Below are 19,095 nucleotides of genomic sequence, written 5' to 3' on the forward strand. Positions count from 1 at the left end.
AGTCAGTTAACCTAAGGAAAACTTAAAATCCACTGTACCATTGATAGAAGACTGCATCCTCGATGACACGTTGCAGCAACGGATCAGTTGTGACACGACCGTGTACAGCTTCCCCAGTTCAGCATACTGGTATTTAATTGGAGGGCCTGGACCTTCATCCAGAGCCACAAGCATGAAGGTTGCAGGAACATTTAGTTTCAGAAGTTGTGTCTTCTCTGCTACACCTTTACGGGGCGGGGAGAAAGAAAAATACCTTGTTTCTGGCACTGACAATACTTGATTTTTAAAAATTTTTTAAAAGAAAAAGAACCAGTGTTTACATGACTTGCAACTTTTCACTTCATGGGTTTTATTAAACCATCACTTATGCTTTCTGAGGAAAAAATAATTAAATCAATAGAGATGCACAAGAAAATTACGTTCAGCTGAAAAATCACATTGAAGCAGAGTTGTAAATTACTGTAATTTCTTCACAGTGCTCATTAGCACTTAAGTAACTCACTAGTAGCATCTGTGTTAATAGCAAAACCTCAGAGAACTCTTTTGGACAATGAATTCATCCTTTTATTTTGAGGGCCAGGATAGGATAAACATCCCCCCCATTGTATATTATGTTATTTTCCCATCATGTCCTAGATAGATCAATCAGAAATGTGTGAAGTTTGTAACTCTTCCATACGCTGCAATAAGTGTAAATAAGCAAAACCAATGAGAAAACCTCAAAAATTAACCAAAATCCAAACCCACCAGAAAAATCCAAACATACACCTAGTTTAACTGCACATACTACACAAGTACTTACCAGGAAATTCCCTATGTCCCTTCTGATCCTGTATTCTGTTTCTTATTTTGCTTAAAAGTCACAATTTTCCATACCTTTCCATGTTTTTTCTTATTCTGAAATATAACTAGACCTTACCTTCCATCTTTCTGATAAGAAGGAGGAATCTAAGAGCTTTTATTTATGGTATTTTTTGATTATGCTAGATAGTTTTGTAGCTACATCCTTTGTAGAACTGATCTCTCACTTGCTTTGATGTAATATATTATTTGACTTCTCAAAATGTCAGACAATTTAATCTTTTACAGAGAACTTGGGATGCTGCAGGAATGATGTTATTGTGGCTTTTAATGAATGAGGTCTACATCAATACAGAAGCCTCCAGGTAACAGTAGTAAGACAAGCACAACTGCTTAGCACTGTATTTCCAGGTTTATCTTTGCAGGTAGATTGTGAAAATTATCAGACCCACAAATAAAACTGTATTTTCCCTGGGTTCTGAGCGCTCTCCTGCTTGGAGACCTCAGCTGTACTGACTGACTGTGAAAAGCTAGTAAAGAAGAAAAGAGAAGGCAGAGCAGAAGAATGGCATCTTTCTTCTCTGTATTGACTTTTCTTCTCTGTATTGACTTTAAGTCCACTTTGGGGGTCATGGTGGAACCTGCCTGACAGAGAATGCTTTGGTAGACAAAGTATATGAAAGCAACAGACGTTACAGGTGGAATTAGATTAACACAACTGTCCAGACTAATTTTACAGACAGGAAATTAAATTCCTTTAAAAGTGTCTACCTACTTGGAAGAGCTTCCAGAACTCTTGTGTGTGTGTGTATCAATCCTATGTGGGAACTCTGACACAGCTACATTTGGATTGATACACTTGATTAACACTTTAGCCACAAAGTAATCCAACATTTATAACTTCCTGCACGAGCTCATAAACAGCAATGGTCAAGTACTTTTTAAAATGTTACCCCCACCCTCTCTCAGAAGGTCACAGTCTTATTGCTCCCACCTTCCCATGTTTATCTTCCAAGGATGGCAGGAAGACTAAAGCCCCAAGCTCCAAACTGGAGGAAGACACACACTCTAGGGAGCATTTATACAACATAGAATGGTAACAATCTGCCTGAGGATGGAAAACTGGATTCTCCTGCTGTTAAACCTCTGTAAATGGATCATTAAAAACCAGTTTATTACAGTGCCATGAGTAAAAGTGTGTGCAGTGTCCTTACCTAGATTGGCATACATCACAAACAGGTTGAAATACTGCTGCAAGTGGCGCCCGTGTTCAGATACTTCCCTTCTTAGCAGATTTAGTACCGCTCTCAGTAAATGATCACTTAAACTTAAGTTATCATAAGCCTGTTGAAAGAAAAAGTTTTAATGTCAGTGGTTGAACATATCTTTATTTAGTTTATACTTTCTACTACGACAGAAAACAGAACTGGTTTAAAGGTATGGGATTCAGACAAGCTCCAAAATACCAGCAGCTGGTTAGTCTTCTGTATCTCACACAAGACAAACAGACATACAGGGAATAAGACTCCCATCACTCAATACCATGTTAAGTCCAGGAAATGATGCAAGTAGAGAAGCTTTTAACTGAGTTTTTTCTCCAACAGCAAATAGGCTGAAATACTCAAGAAACACACGTGCAGTTCCACCGTCAACTTCACACACTTAAGACAACCAAATCACCCCTACAGGTGTATCTCTAATACTTCACGAAACAAAACACTGCTAAAGCCTATGTATCTTTAACTTAAACCAAATTCTTTAGCTGGATATAGCAGTGATAACATTCTGAGAAGGTAAGTGGAACCATACAAATAAGAAGTGTCTTGCTGTAGACATCAAAAACACGATCGAGAAAAGGCTCAAAAAGGTTCGTCTTTTAAATTTTAATAGAGTCCAAACAAAAACATTTGTTATGACAAGTATTACATTAAGTAATAGGCTTTTTTTGTTTGTTTGTCAGTCCTAGCTGTGTAAGACTAGGCAACTCATTGCCTACTCCTCCTCAAAGTTACAATTTTAACTGTTGCAGGATACAGGATGAAAACTTAGGGAACTCTGCAGGTTTTCAGTTATATTATTTTTGTTTGCTTTTTTGTGGGGCTTATTTATTTGTTTAAAATTCTAAATGCAAAGCAAGGGTTCACTTCTCTACACATTACTTTAGTAAAAAAGCCACTACTTCTATTTTGCAGATTTCACACTTGCAACTTGAAGTTCTCACTGCTGAGTCTTCACAGAGATTTACAAATGAGGGGAAGCCAAACCCCTCTGACAGCATCTCTCTCACAAACTCGTGGAGTTACATCCTGCTGTAGTGCAAAATGGCCTGCAGAGATTTGCAGTCAACACTGATGCATCTACTCCAGAATTTATTTAGCATTACATGCTTATAATGAAGAAGTAAGAATGAGTTGAAAAACCTTTTTGTTTGAAGATTAAATACCTGACTGGAAGGTCCAGGAGAGGCAAAAGGTGATGGACATGGTCCGTCTTGCAATGAAAAATGTGCAATAAATACTATAAGTTTTGCAAATGCACCCCTCACTTCTGCACTAGGGCATTCCAGAAGGTACTCAGAGAAGCGGTTTGAAACATTAAAAAGGACATTGTGTGCAAACCAAAAGCGTACATTCTTGCTGTGACGAAGGAGGATGCACAATGCATCATACCTGAAACAGAAAAAGGCACAACTGAGATTATGACCAAATGTAGATATTTATGAATTTGGTAGATGTGTTCTTTTGCAGAATTTCAAGAAATTACACGTTAAAGGTGATTCCCAAACATTAATGCTTCCAATCACATAAACTGTACTTCCTATAGTGATGTTCTGTTATGTGCAATCATAAATTAAAGATACACTCAAAACTTAACATTTAACTGTAGCATTTTACTTCTGTCATCGATAAGAACTAACTAACTTTAGTTAGTTCTTATTATGCCCCTAAACTCCTTACTGCTCAAAGCAGGTCCTATTTTGGCAGCCACCCTTCCCTCTGTACTAGAAGGGGGGTAGAGGGTGAGCAGCAGAGAAAGTAAGGTGGATTTTATGAGCTGGGTATGAGACAGGTAACTAAATATGTAACCTAACAGGAATTCACACTCTCATTTATAGATCTAAAAAACACACAAGCCAAAAAAAACCAATACCCAAAGAGTAAAACATCTGTTTCAGACAGTGCCTTGCATGAATCTGTCCTCCTTCCTACAGTAGTATCTGAACTCTTCCTGATGTCTTAACTGGAGTAACTCAGCTACTCTGGAATTTGCTACTGGAGATACGTATTTGCCCTGTATTACAAAACTACTTACTAGCAGCTGGTAAACTACTGGTCACCATGAATACCAGATTTTCTCTTGAGTTTGACCAGGAGTAACCCACACTTCTCCCCCTGGCACAAAATAACTGAACTTAAAGACTAATATGTTGTGGTGCAGTGAGTATAATTTGTCTTGTTTGTTGTACTGTGGCTTTGAATTACAGGCCCTGTAGCAATGTACACAAAGCTCTGCTAACAGGGTCTCAGAGACTATACACATTTCACAAACAATATAAAAATAAGTTGCAACAATGGATATAAACCAGCTTTGTTCAAAACTACTCAAACAATGAATACACCATTCTGAATTTGTTAGAAAACATAACCTGTTAGTTTTGTGCTACCGACAGCTTCTAGCCCTTTATTCTTTTTACAAGACAGACAAAAGGTAGATTTAAGCTGTGTCTGAAAATGAATTTTGAAGCTGGTCACCTCAGCAAGCTTATTTTAAGGCTCGGTTTCTTCCCAGTATTTTCTGTTCAAATTTTCCCCCCTTTTCATTGGCACCTTCACCACATATTTTGTGAACAGGAGAAAAGAAGACAGACTACATATACTTTTTACTATCATACGTATCTAAAAGGGATCTTTTAACAGATATCAAACTTCCAAAATTGTAAGTGTTGTTAAAAGACAAGATACCAATCACTAGCAGGGCCACGGACTATTTTCTTTGTATGAAATCCTGTGGTGAAGAGAAATCTAGCAGCAAGCTGAATACTAATCATAGTTATTTCTTCTGCTTCAGGCAACAGATGATCTTGTCCTAAAGAAAAATCAAAATACTCACATGTAGACAAAGTAAAAGCAACTTATAATAATGTAACTGATTTTGTCTAACATGGTGTTCCAATTTTAACAAGAAACTTGACCAAAACAGCCTCTACCTTCTATAATGCATCATTTGAAAATGTAAGCTTTAAGACAGGTACCTGGATGTTAACATACCTCTGATTCTAGAAAATCAGCATCTCACCCTGAGAACTGTTTTCAGCAGAACAGCCCCCAAACTTCAGTAGTTTAACTTGACTTTGTACATAAGATGAGTAATAGCTGATAGCTTATCACAGAAATTTTTGCTAAATATTCTGGCAACTTATCCCTTATGAACAACTCAACAGCAGATGTTTAACTGCAGAAGTCCAGGAGGACAGAGTATTCAAAGCAGAACACACCAAATTTTCATTGGCTTGACAAAATATTGACCACACGAATCAAAACTCTTCTTGCAAGAAGTTAATCCGTAATTATCACAGTAACATACTAACCTGGAGGAGGATTTAGGTAGACACTATTACAAGTAAGCAACTTCTTTATGAACTGGAAATATTCCAGGCTGTACTGCATCCGATTGTGCATGAACTGCACGTTCTGCTTCCTCACACTCCGCTCGATGGCTGATGGCATTTTAATCTGATGGGGTTTAGTGGTGATAGCTATTTCTGAAATATATTTTATTAGTTCATTGTCTTTGTCTATTGTGTCCATACGTTCATAAAAAAGAATGTAAGCGTTCCACCACCTCTTCTGGCGTCTGTAGGACATGCGCTTCATCATGTGGTCAAACACTTCTCCCATGTATTCTCCACCAAAACACTGGTTTTTCATTTCTTCATCGTCATCCATTTTACACTCTGTCACATCTCCATCATCAAATTTATACCACCGGTTCTTCTCACCGTCTCCACCGTTCCTCTGGATAATATAGGAGTAGTAATGTCCGCCGCTGGCCTGGCCACTGTGCACAAGCACACCCACAAGCCTGTATTTTGTGCTCCCAGAGTGTTCGTTTTCCGACTGTTCATTTTGTATTATCTGATTTTCAGGATTCACGTCATCCCCTTCCAATTTTGCTACACCTGCCACCGTGTAAGGCTCCATGTCCAGTTCTCGTGGAAATTCGAAATAATCATTGAATTTGATTGCACATTCCCTTTCCCAGTCATAATCAAATCGTTTCAACTGGATGGCAAGAACTGGAGGCAACTTCTTAATCAACAAGCGTTTCACTGTATCAACCTAAAAAAAGACATGAACAGCTCTTGAAGTTTCCATTCATATACTCTCACCAAATACCAAATTCAGTAATTAAAGGATGACTTTTTCCCCCTGAACACGAACTAAGACTGAACTTAGTACAGCTGTAACATCACAGTTGTACACAAATTTAAAACATAAGGAATCATTACCTTTTTGTTGCATTTCTCACAATGATACGCATTTGCACCTTCCAATAAATCTCCTTTGACGTACTGTTCCAAAGAATCAAGGAGGTTTTGGTGATTTCTTATATCTACATTCAGAGTTGTGAAGGATTCCTCACATTCATACCTACCAATGAACAGGCAAAATGCATGAGGAAGATAGAAACATGTTCAATTTTTATGTTTTACATGAGCTACAGTGTGTAAGCAGTAAAAAAGGAATTGAACTCTTTTTTATTGCATTCTTCCTACAATTACATTACAATATGTGCACACTATTTTTTTCATCTGCACTAACTATAGTTACTTTATGAAGATCATAAAAATGACTTGTATGTCTCAAGTTCACTGAAAAGATCGTGGAAGTTGATTTTTTTAGCACATCACATTTTTAAAGCAGCTAAAGTAGCGAGACAGACTCTTGGCAAACCAAGTGAGCAGGAAAGCACAGAGAGCAGAGCAGAGCACTTCTCCATTGCTGATCTTTACAGTCAGGAATTAGACTGATAAACACAAACACTGTATCACATCTAAAGACAACAGTTCAAAACAGATTCCAATTAAGCAAACAAACAAACAAAAAGCCTTTGTAATTTCTATCTGAAAAAAAAAATGAATAGCTGTCTTCATAAAATCACTCTGCATATTTATGACTGCCTTTGACGTACTGTGTTCTAATATAACCTTCAAACAAATGTCTAGCAATGAATCAGCAATGCTTGAGAGACAACCAGTTGATACATCTTGGAAATATTTTTTTGTTTTTGAAGATAAAGAAGTGATGAATAAATTAAAAAAGTGGCATCTATTCCAACATAATCCTGAAGGGCTTGTTCCTCTGTCATGTAATCAAGCATTCAAGGATGAATAAATAAATATTTAGAAACACTTTCACCAACAGTAATATACATTCATCTATTAAATAACTTACAAAATACAGAAATGCTGTTAATTTGTCATACCCAAATCCATAGTTTACTTATCATCAGTTTTCTCCTCCCTAAACTACAAGCAGGGTAACATTTTTATTAGTAAGTACAATCATGCAAATCCAGTAGAGTTCTAAAAAGATAGGCAATTCTTTAGGTTAGTAAATAATAACAGGAATGATTGGTAACTCTTGTTGCTTCAGATCTGTATTTGCCATTTAATCACCCACTGCATATGAAGTAAAATCAGCACTTTCATTTATCTTGCAATATTTTCAACTTAATTCTAGTCACACGTTTTAACCCATGAAACTGAAGACGTGCCACTTATAAATTCTTCTAATTCACACATGAGCTCAACCAAAGCTGAAAGATTACCACAGTATAATCCACTTGTATCATTTTTCTCCTGTATTTTAATTGCTAACTGAAGGCTCTAGCAAATAGTAAACTTTCACGATAAAGAGGATTTGAAACAGTGATGTGCAGAGATCTATATTTTTTAAGAACCACACGTGATCTGAACAGTAAGGAGGCCAACTGACAGTGTCTGCTTCTATTCCTTCATTAATCACCATCACCAGTGAGCTACAGACTTGCAGTTGGATTTGGTTATGGGTGTATTTTTACATAATCTTGTACAAAGCTGAATTTCAGTATTCACATTTAAAGTTAAATACAAATACAGCAGAAGCCTTAAGAAAAAGACAAACCTTCTATACCATTCTTCTTAATTACAGGTTACATTGTGAGTATGAACAGAGTTTACTCATTGGAACTAAAGACTCACTCTTGGGTCAGCTCTGAACACATAGTATGGAAGACTGAAGACAGCAACAGTTGTTGGTCAGGTCTTAAAATTTTCTACATTGCATTTGGTCCCTAATTGTTTTCACTTTTAACATGAAAAAGCATTATCTTATTCTGCCCTGATCAATACACAATGTTTCACATACAATCTGCAAGGTAGAAGCAATAATAATTAAGAAGGCACTTGAACACAAATTAAGGCTATAAAAAAAATAAGAAATAAAAGTCTATTAGCTTTAAAAAAATCCAACACCCAAACCACACAATCACTTGACTCTAATCACTTTTAGAAGAACACAAACATAGGTGGTTTTCCTGTAAAAAAAAGAGAAAAATCTTAAACACTTACCGATGTGGGCATCCTTGACAAATCTTCTGGTCAGCAAAGGACCCTCCTAAAACTTTACTTAACATTGCTGGATGGCCCAAAGCTTTTAAAGCTTCATCTAAACTGTCCACCAAGGAATTAAAAAATTCTAAAGCATCATGTTGTTCACGTAGATTTACAGGTTCACCCCAAAGTCTGAAAATGAAAGCACATTCTTGTCAAGTATTTTTTGTTTCGTTCTTCAACAACCACTTTTCTAAAAAAAAAAATATTATTCAAGCTATTAATCCCTTCTTACTGAGGGAAACTATTTATTGGTTTTTGATGTATATCACCTGTTACTCTGTCCCTAATACTTTCTGATAAGTAAAAAAAAAGCTTTTGTGTGTAACTTTACACTTAATTCAAAGCCTCAATATCAACGTCAAGAACTGCTAAAATTCAAAATAACCATCCTGCTGTAAACTTTGGTTTATTAACAGACTTTTACAGAATGGTGAGAAGGTAGGGTAACAAATACAATGCTGCACAAGTTCTGCTAATTTACACCTTACATCACTGTAAATCACATATGCTTTACATCACCACCATTTCTGCTACTGATGCAGTGAACAAACATCAATACTAAATTTTCTACTTACCTAAATTGTTTCCAAAACCCTCTTGGTACATAGTACTGTAGCCTGGAAGCTGCTAAATGACCAAAAATTACTTGGAGATGCCTCAAAACCCCAATATTGTACTCTTTCCTATCTTCTGTTTTACTCAGTGCTGGTTTGTCTTCATACTGATGTGGGTACCCAAACACATCATCTCGTGGGTCAACATTGCTCTGAAAAGCAAAAGAAAATTTGTGTCATTAACACTGATACGTAGCTGGCTCAAAGTTTGTTGTATCCCTTGTTTAATTTGACAATCTGGAGAGTTTCATACTCTCAGCTGAAAAATCAAATACTGTCTTTGTATGCATTAACAGCGTTCTGGTGGCAGCAATAAGACATGTTCCTTTCCAGTACACATCCATGAGGAGGAATTCTGCAAACCTTGCTACTTGGATCTTCTGAACTGCCCCTCTGGTAGTGAGCCTACTCAAGTAAGAAATATTATGCTATTTTCCCCACTGCTATCAGTGGAAATCAGTGATTGATTAACAACTGAAACTTGTTATAACCTTTTCATTAAAAAAGAGTTACTAGTTAAAGATAAGCCAGTTCTACATAACTAAATTTACCTCATTGTCCTGCTTTTCATCCCCAGACATGTCATCATCTACATCACTGCCTGTGCCTTCAATGGCAAGAATCCCATTCCTGATGGCTGGAATCATGTACAGCTGCTGAATGACAGAATTCATGTAACAAGTGGCACCAGCATTTTTTAGCCCTACAAATCCCTTTGGTGGTCGAGGCCCAACAGGTGGTAGATATTCCCATTCTGTAAGAGCTTCACAAGCTAAAAGAAAAAAAGTAAAATGTGATTAGGGAACTATTTTGTTATAAAATAAAGAGAATATCAATGCAGTATAAAGGGCAGTTGCATAGAATTGTTATTAGTCTGTATCGCACTGCAGTTTAATAAAACAAATGTTTCACCAGAAAACTTAACTGCTAAAATCAACACAACTTCTATGAAGGACAATTCTATCTGCAATCTTAACATTATATAATTTTCTTCTATTGCATAACTAAAGAAGCATCCAGGTAAAAATTCAAGTCTATTTAGACATGAAACAGAAGTCTTTCCTCAATACTACCAAGCTTCTCAGCTGAAGAATTCAGCTGAATATAGAATATATAACCAATTTATAAGCCTTTAAAAATTTTATAATCCTTTTAAAATCACAATATTTCACTTAAGCCTCACTTTCCATTGCCAGGATGGGAAACAGTTTTAGGAAATGCTATCTTTATGACTTGTGAGGAATCTGAGAGAGAAGACTCTGGAGGAAAAAATACGTATCACATCTCTTCAGAGTACACTTATGATTACAATTTCCTAGCTAACCTGTAGTCCTGTAGTTTTAACACAAAAAATTCTGACATAAGAGAGCATGCATGTTTGCAAGCAAACTTGGTATATGAATCACAGAGCATGCAGAGTTCATACATGTGTTGTCTCCTCTGTCTGACATACCACAGAGATGTGGTGTTCTATCGTGCTTATCAAATACTGGAGTAGAAGGAAACGTAATTAAATCCTTCTAATTGTGAAGTGACAAGAAATACACTACTTCCCAATAGAAAAGGGTGAAGAAAAAAGGATGAGGCAGAGGGGAACACCATAAAGCTGCCCTGTTCACTTATTGAGACAGAATTAAAAAGGAAGAGACTGAAAAACCTCAAATGACTCACTGATAGCACCATCTGAGCAAGTAGCACTGCCACTGTGAGGGGTAGTGGACAATTCCCTCCTTGGGATACTATTCTTCGTTGCTCACAGTTTTGCTGAACCCTCTGAGTTTAAACATTCTGTTAAATCACACAATGGCTTGGGCTGGAAGGGACTTTTAAAGATCTTTTAGACCAAACCCCTGCCATGGGCTTCCACCAGACCAGGTTGCTCAGGGCCCCATCCAACCTGGCCTTGAACACTTTCAGGGATGGGGCATCCACAACTTCACTGGGCAACCTACTCCAGCATCTCAGCACTCTCATAGTGAAGAATTTCTTCCTTGTGTCCAACACAAATGTACTCTCTCTCTCTCCCCTCTTGCCTCTTGTCCTGTAACTATAGACCCTGGTAGAAAACTCTCTCTTTCTCTTTCTTATAAGCCATGTTTAAGCCATGGAGGCCACAATAAGGTACCTCTGGAGCCTTCTCTTCTCCAGATAGAACAACCCCAGCTCTCCCATCCCTTCCTCCCATATGAGTGTGGGCTTGCTTGGTTTGATGGTGTTTGGATTTTTATTTATTGTCAGTGTTGAGGTTTTTTTCTTTTTTCCCTTTCCCTGTTAATATTACAGCCAAAATGGTTTTGTTATCCCACTCAGGCTGGAGAAAATATGCTCCTGTTTGTTCACTTCTAAGAAAGTCTTATATGCTTTTTACTGACAACAAAAATCCGTGTTAAAGTATGAGCCTTTTGCCATCCTTGTGAAAATTAGTTCAAGTTTCATCTGACTACTAGTTTTTGAAGCACTAACATTGGCAAGTTTTTGTATATACTGCAATTGCTATAATCTTTCTCCAGTGAGAAGGAGAAAGCTCTTTCAGTGCAGAGCAGTGCTGAGGCAAGGCCAAAACTGAGCAAACAAATGCTTGAAAAAGGACTATGACAAGCAGAGAATGAGTTCAGAACTAAAAAGAGAAACAGGACAGTGGACCTGTGTCTGTGTGCGGAAAACGATGACAAATTAGGTGAGCAACCAAGAGACTGGCACTAAAACTGAGCCAAAGATACCTGAAGAGGTTCTGGGATTGGTTAGGCAGAGCCTGAAACGATGAGACAGAAGTAGAAGATACAGACAGAATGAGGTTCCTGGGAGCTGGCATGGACAAAGGGGAGTAGTCAGAGATTGGGATAGGAAGGGTCAGGCAGTGTAAGTGACCGGGGCTGGAATTTGGATGCAACTATGTAATGCAAGTCAGTACATTTACTGCATAAAGAACAACAATAAAGGCTACACTGACAAACTTTCCTAGATTCTGACATCCTGATTTTGCAACATTAAAAGCAGACACAAACCACAAACTAAAACACCCAGCATTCGCTTCAGTGCATAATAAACAAAACCTATACATGATATATATATTAAAAAGTAGAAAATAGATAATTAAAAGTATTACATACTAGTGATTGCTGTACCTATGTAATACATTTCAGTCAACGTGTCTACTATCTGTTTGAGATTTCGCACACATCCAACTGCTAGTGCAACTAGGAGCTCAAAGCCAGCATTAATAGTAGCTGGTGAACTACAGACTGGTATGGCCTGCTCAGCAGGCAATTCTCCATTTCTCATGTATTGTAGGTAAACATTGGATGCTGGGAAGATGAAATCATCTATCAACTCCTGAAAAAAAAAGAAAATAAATCACCTGTTACCACAGAAATGCACACAGTTTTATAAGAGTTATTACGTTAAATGAATGCCTGAGAACCAAAGGGGTACCTAAAAAAAAAATGAGTCAAAATTGAGACCAACACTATAATGAGCTTTTAAATTTAGAACTGAGTAACTCCATTCTAAAGTGGTTCCCTGCAAACTCACCTCCCCACTGTAAGTTAAAAATAACTCTGTACTATTCTTGATTGGTAAAAAATTTCTCTTGCCAAACCAGTATTATCTAAAAAGCTCTCTATCAATTACTGCTGAAAAAACCCAACATTCCTGCTGTATAATATCAGAGGTACAAAGAAAACAAGTCTGATTAAAGAGGTATTCAGATATGACGCATTTGTTCAAACCTGCTATAAGCACTAGTAGCACTAATTAAGAACATGTGCAGAAAAGACAATATGGGGTAATGAAGGAAAACAGTCCTGTATCCAGCTCACTATCCTAGTGTGATGTTTGCCAAGTACTGGAATACAGTAAGAATGAGAAAGTTAAGTACAGTTTATGAATGAAACACGTAATTTTCAAAATTATTTTTAAAGAAAACACTGAACTCCAGAAGCACTTTTATGGATATAGACCACAAGATGCAACGCTTCTTTTTACTTACTTCTGGGTAAAAAAAACTAACAAAAAACCAAACACCTTTCCTCTCTCCCACCTCAAAAAACCTCACCTAAAGACAAAAAACCCTCCACTGGTCAAAAAACTTCAACTTACTTTAATGAGATTAGCACCTCCTTTTTCACAACCAATATGGTATTTCTTCTCAGGTGTCTGGAATGCTAACAACTCTTTTGTTACTCCAAGGTGACCCTCTAAAATAGTTTCTTCAACACCTGTTTCCCCTGTTCTTTTTACTTCGTCCTGCCAATTTAAGAGAAAGGATACTCCAAGTAACACATTTACCAAGCTTAACAAAGTAGCAAAGTACAACAAAGTAGCAAAAAGCTAATTATTAGGAATAAACTGACCCTAAGACTTACCCTAATCCTCTTAAGCCAGTCAATTTCATTATTGAGAAGAACTTCAGCATTGGGTACATTAATATTACTGTTGTAAGCATAGTTAAGAAGATGTCTTAGGAGAGTGAAGTAGTCTCCAGAATGCTTAGCTCTCTCTCTCGCAGTACTCTATGTAAACCAAAAACAAATGATAGAGAATTCACACACGCTTCTACTTACAGTGCAACACCAACACATCTTCCCTAAACCTGGCAGTAAACATGAAAGAAAAGAAGTAATTTTTAACCCTTCAGAAGTTTACAATTATATTTAGCTGCTAATGAATGAATTCTTGACTATTTTAGTAGCAATTTCTATACCTGAGTGGGAAAAAACAAATGGTGAAGTGATTAAATTCAAGAGGGTCACAAGCATGTGGAACAGAAAAGCCCCAGCAGGCCCAGTAAAGAGAAGGCACTGACTGTAAGTATCTCTCTAATCTGTTAATGATTTTTACTTGAAGGTCAGCATTCGTTACAGGTCAAATGCAGATACTAAAGCTTATTATTCACGTTTTTATCAGAAAATACAAAAAAGTCCCCTTTCCCCTCACCTGGTTCAAATGGAAATCAACTGTGCTGCTTGCCTGTGGGTCAAAAGGAATCTCTATTTTAGTGACTGCTGCCAATAGCAATTTGTCTTTTCTTGCAGATATTTTCTCCTGTTACTTCACGTTGTACTGAAGCCTTTATCTCTAAAAACTTACCCCTAGAACAGTAAACAGCAGGGTAATGAAGAAAAGGAGAGGTCTCTGTCCCATGCAACACCTGGTAGCCATTAAAAAGAATTGCTCCTGTGCCATCTGACGAACAGTTCTGGAAAGCATTTAATAGAAACATTAAATTCAATCTCCCTACCCAAACAGGACATTAAAAAAAAATAAAAATTGTGCTTATCTGCTTAATGTCATTTCCTAAAGCTGAACATAATGTAAGAAATGGGAATATTTTAATTATTCACGGTCCATCATATTGTTCCTCCTTGAAGTGAAATTTCAGACATGTGAATTACTATTACAAAACCTGTTCCACAAATCAAATATTTAAAGGTAAAAGAAACTTGGAAGCACCCAACCATTACACCTTTGCAACTGCCAGCAAATATTGCATAACACAATAAGCAATTTGCAACACTAAATAACTCCTTCTTTCTAATCAAGCACCAGTTGTACCTGACAGACAAACCAGAACTACTGTAGTAAAACTGCTCTTATGTAGCACTACAGCATCTCACCATTTGCTGAGCATCTCTGAAGTGATCAAAATTTATCATTAGTAAGAAAAGAGAAAAGATGACCCTCCTGAAAATTCAAGTGGTTTTAATTAAAGGAAATTTTCCACCTCAGAACTTAATCTAATCACAGGAATGGATAAGCTTCAGTAAAAAACATATTTAAGGCAAATCCTATTCTTTCAAGCTGTAAGATAATTGTCTGAGCATTATGTCTTGTAAAATCTGTTAGGAACAACTCTGCTTATGTGGGAAGAGACTACACGTGAATGCCATGCTTTATGAAAGTATCTCAACATATGAAAAACTGGATTTTGCAGTGTCTGGTGTGCCTGTCGTTGTTTTCTGCCCAGGAGGTCAGCGTTGAAAGCACACCAAAGAATCCCATTCCCTTGAGAGTTCTTTCATGTGTGGTTAACTGTGTTTCAAAGATACACAGGAATGACCTTGAGGTCAGAGCAAAGACACACCTGGCTGAGCACCCCGTCTGTTATCAGCCACAAAGGAAAGTGCACAAGAAGGATGAAGATGCAGCAACACTTCTCCAGAATCTTCTCTCTGCTTCTAACAATTTGTGGTTCAGGAAGACTACCAAAAGCAGTATTTCATAGCCTTCACTGGACAAGTTCATGAAAGAACCCCTCAAACCATTTCCAAACTGAAGGTTTACACTGCTTAAATGTTTTGCTCAAGAAGGTCTTACACAAAGAAATAACGTTCTCTATTTGTTCTCCCTTTGCTACTTCTGATTTTAAGGGTCTCTGTGGTATTCTTCTCCCACCATTTATCTCTCCTCCAATATGAAGTGCCCCCAGCTATTCAGCTGTTCCTCAGATGGAAGTAATTTCAGAGCTTTGATCTCCCTTGTCATCCTTCTGTGATCTTTACAAGTTCTCCTCCACTGCTCTGAGTTGCAGAGGACCATGGGATGGGGGAGCTCTGTTTTGTTCTGAACAACAGAACTTCTCACACAAGTTTGTTTTAAGATATAATCCTTCAATTGCTTTGGACACATCACACAGACAGTCCTGAGGTCCACACATGTAGATACAGAATGAAACAGATAAAGATGGTATTTTCCTAAAGTGAGAAATGTGACCTAGCAAACACATACCTCTGAGGAGTATGCACTATTTGTACGCAAGTATTATATTTTTGTGAGGCTACAACAACTTAAGAGTTCTTAAGGAATCATGAGTGGGAAGCAGCTGCCTAAACACAGGCCTCCCATGCTATATCAGACACAGGACGACAGCACAGAGCTGGAACACAGCACACAAGCTGCAAGATGAACTCACACTCACCCAGCGAAACAGCTGGAGGTCAAGCACCTCCCTCCTCAAGGCAGGCAACCTGAATCCAGTCCTACTGAAAGCTCCAGGACACAGATTTCTGCTTAGTTAACAGAAATCAGCCTCTTCAATAGGTCTAAGGAGCAAGGCTATACACTGGCACACAGGATTTTTATTTATTTGGGCCACAAATAAATAAAGACTCTGCACTGAGCATTTTGCAGAGATCAGTGGAATACTTCTGGGTTCCACGATTATTTAGGACTAACTGTTCAGCAATCCACTGTTGACTAAGGCAGTCTTGCATTCAGGGGACACCATTAGAAAATCAATTACCCTAGAGAGGAAGAACAGCTCTAGGATTTAATACCAAACATGTTGCACTGTTTCTCAATGGTTATGCTCTGAGGAAACAGCAAAAGTCTCAATCTCTGAAAAACAAGCAGTCCATCTGATCTTTTCCAGAAAGATCCTATTTCTGAGATCTGAACTTGATCATCTTCTTTCTCTTTTATGGTGCACCAAAAGCATTTTCTCACATGTGTATTTTTGCTCACATTGTTCTCTGATTGAGCTTAGGAGATTAGAGAACAATAGTTGAAAATGGAAGGATATTCAGAATTCTGTCTGGTATTTGCTAAATTTTCTCTCTCTGCAAGCATTAATTTGTTTCCACATTAATTCAGAAGAGGAACTTTTTAGCCACTTAGTTCAATTCCTCTATCTTCAATCATGAGCAGTCTCCTGTTTCTATCATGTTTATGCTATTCTATCATTTAATAATGAAGAGATGCACTACTCTAAATGAGATTATCATATGCATCACAACATTTACAAGCATATGAGAGAAAAGAGCTCAGTGATAGCTTCTTGTACTGGCACAATGAACTATTTTTCCAAACAATAAGTGATACTAGCAAGGTTCAGTGAAACCGAAAATTCAACACCCTACACCAGAGGCTGGAAACTAATAAAGTTTGTGGTATTCTGGTAACATTCCACAGTTTCACCAATGTGTGCAAATTGTTCATTGTAAAGAGATACTCTGATGACCCTTCTGTTATGGTGAATATTCCTGAATCTAAGAATTTTCAACCTGTTTATCTAGAAAAGTCAAACCCCCAAAACACGGTGTTGAAATTCTGACCCCATTCATCCGAGAGCACCACAAATAATTTGTTCTAAAGCCATCAGTAGCACATTATCAGACACCCATCCATCCAGCTTGACAATATCCTCCTTATGAGTACAAAGAAAATGGGACTGATATTTAGAACAGGTATCCAAATTAGATCTACAGCACTAAACAATAATTAAGACAGTTGCAGAGAAAAATCACTTAAATAAGAAGTCACTGTTTGCATTTAGGCTTCATATTAATTTTGAATTGTAAAACAGTAGATGTGATTAAAAAAAAAAAACCAAACACCAAAACTTACTTGCTGTGACAGTGCAGCAGTAAATCAATGATAAATGTCTGCCATGCCTTTTCTTTACTGAGTGCATCCAGTGCCGTTGGAATCAAAGCAAAACACAGGGTCATCACCTCCAGTGCTTCACAGCAAACTTGTTCATCTTCTAGGTCTGGTTCATTTCCTGCATTTGTCTGTGAAAACAAACAAGAGTGCACAAAGTGGGTATAGAAAAAAATCCCAAAAAACCCAACTGGCTCCAAGGTATATCCACTAAATACAAACACAAACCACAAATTTGTACACTAAGTGATTATCATTGCCAAGTATTTTATGCACTCCACTCAGATCTGAGTCAAAGCACTATGTAGGATGACTCGAACTTCCAGTACTGTGCTTCTCAAAGGAGGATTCCAAGCATGAACTGAAGGAGCCAGAAGTTAAATAGGAAGCTTGCAAGCAAGTTTCATCAGTTAGTACTGTTGGAGTTGTTTGTTGGTTTGTATCTGGGGGTTTCTTTGCCTTTTTTTTCTTCTGCTTTTTTTTAATACTCAGAACATGGAGTGTAAAGCATGGAGAACAGTTACTACTTAAGCACAGAAAGGCTATAGTGCTTTAGAATTCATCATTAAATCCAGTTTTACAAGGCTTTGACACAACTTATTTGACTAAAAGCTTCTTAATACTGCTAGAATTTATTCATCACTATTTTTCAGAAACATGAGAGAGCTGAACCAAATTTCAAACATAGCTGTGTGGTGATTTTTGAAATAGAAAGTGATATTATTGCTAATGGGCACAGAGGTTACTCCTTTAACTGAACACTTCAATCAAGTGAGTTGATTTTGGTACATTTCTCCAAAATAAGTACTTTGAGAATAATGGCAAGCCCTCTCCTCCACCTAAAAGTAATTATCTTCAAGAAGTTCTGAAGAAACTGAATGTGAGCAGGTCTCCATTCACCATTTATAAATCATGCAGGTTAGCAACATTAACTAGAGGCATTAATTATTTGTTTTGTATGTGAGAAGGCACCAAGATTAAGTAGGCAGAAAGAAGGGATTGCAATTCAGGAAAGAGAATTAATTGTGAACAGGCCAAAGGATGCCTCAGTCTGGCAACAAACACTACTTAGTCTTTGCACATCAGCTAAAAAATCAGAGACAGTCACCACACTGCAGTGGGAGGATGTGGTCACTCTGACACAGCTCAAGATCCTAAAGCAAACAGAGGTGCTTTCAACAAGTTCAGGACTGCACCTGCTCTGCACTGCCCCCTGTTCAGAAAGGACAGTTATTTCTGCATTGCTGCAGGGCTCTAGGAGAACAGCAAAGTGCATTTTGTACTCAGGGAAGTACTTCCCTACACTCAGGCACCAGGAGCTGAGGGGTCTGTCCAAGCAGCACATCTGGAGTATTTCTGGTGTCCAGGAGCCTCCTCTGAGCTAATGAGGCAAAGGCAGTTGGACACCACTGGCAGCTGCAAAAAGTCATCTTCAGCCACGGAGAGGATTCTCACACCAGAACTTTTTGAGGCAGGAGGCAGAAGAGACTCCATACAAGTTATGCTCTCAAAATAATTTATCTGGGCTTTAAAGTTTAATTCAATTCACCAGTTAAGTTCAGAAGCTTCTTTAGGTGCTCAACATTCTTTCAGAAGTCATTCTTGATGGCACTACTCTGAAATGCCTCTTAAAAAAATAATTTC

General features: G+C 37.6%; 1 protein-coding gene across 5 annotated transcripts in view; it reads right to left on the reverse strand.

Moving 5' to 3' along the window:
* The window catches only part of USP9X (ubiquitin specific peptidase 9 X-linked), a 101,259-nt gene that overhangs the window by 10,145 nt on the left and 72,019 nt on the right, over positions 1-19,095 (reverse strand). For 2 of the 5 annotated variants that reach the window (XM_027636129.1, XM_027636095.1), the window contains 15 exons: positions 17,416-17,582; positions 14,161-14,269; positions 14,008-14,040; positions 13,437-13,583; positions 13,171-13,317; positions 12,183-12,405; positions 9,624-9,844; positions 9,034-9,224; positions 8,414-8,587; positions 6,311-6,452; positions 5,390-6,140; positions 4,764-4,887; positions 3,245-3,470; positions 2,016-2,145; positions 39-224 (listed from right to left, as the gene is read on the reverse strand). In XM_027636129.1, the coding sequence (XP_027491930.1) occupies positions 39-224; positions 2,016-2,145; positions 3,245-3,470; positions 4,764-4,887; positions 5,390-6,140; positions 6,311-6,452; positions 8,414-8,587; positions 9,034-9,224; positions 9,624-9,844; positions 12,183-12,405; positions 13,171-13,317; positions 13,437-13,583; positions 14,008-14,040; positions 14,161-14,269; positions 17,416-17,582 (2,971 nt within the window). The remainder of the gene's footprint in view (positions 1-38; positions 225-2,015; positions 2,146-3,244; positions 3,471-4,763; positions 4,888-5,389; positions 6,141-6,310; positions 6,453-8,413; positions 8,588-9,033; positions 9,225-9,623; positions 9,845-12,182; positions 12,406-13,170; positions 13,318-13,436; positions 13,584-14,007; positions 14,041-14,160; positions 14,270-17,415; positions 17,583-19,095) is intronic. The other 3 variants (XM_027636102.1, XM_027636122.1, XM_027636113.1) reach the window with 3 other exon arrangements.

Source organism: Corapipo altera, unplaced genomic scaffold, assembly GCF_003945725.1.
Source record: "Corapipo altera isolate COAL_440 unplaced genomic scaffold, ASM394572v1 0, whole genome shotgun sequence".
NCBI lineage: Eukaryota > Metazoa > Chordata > Aves > Passeriformes > Pipridae > Corapipo > Corapipo altera.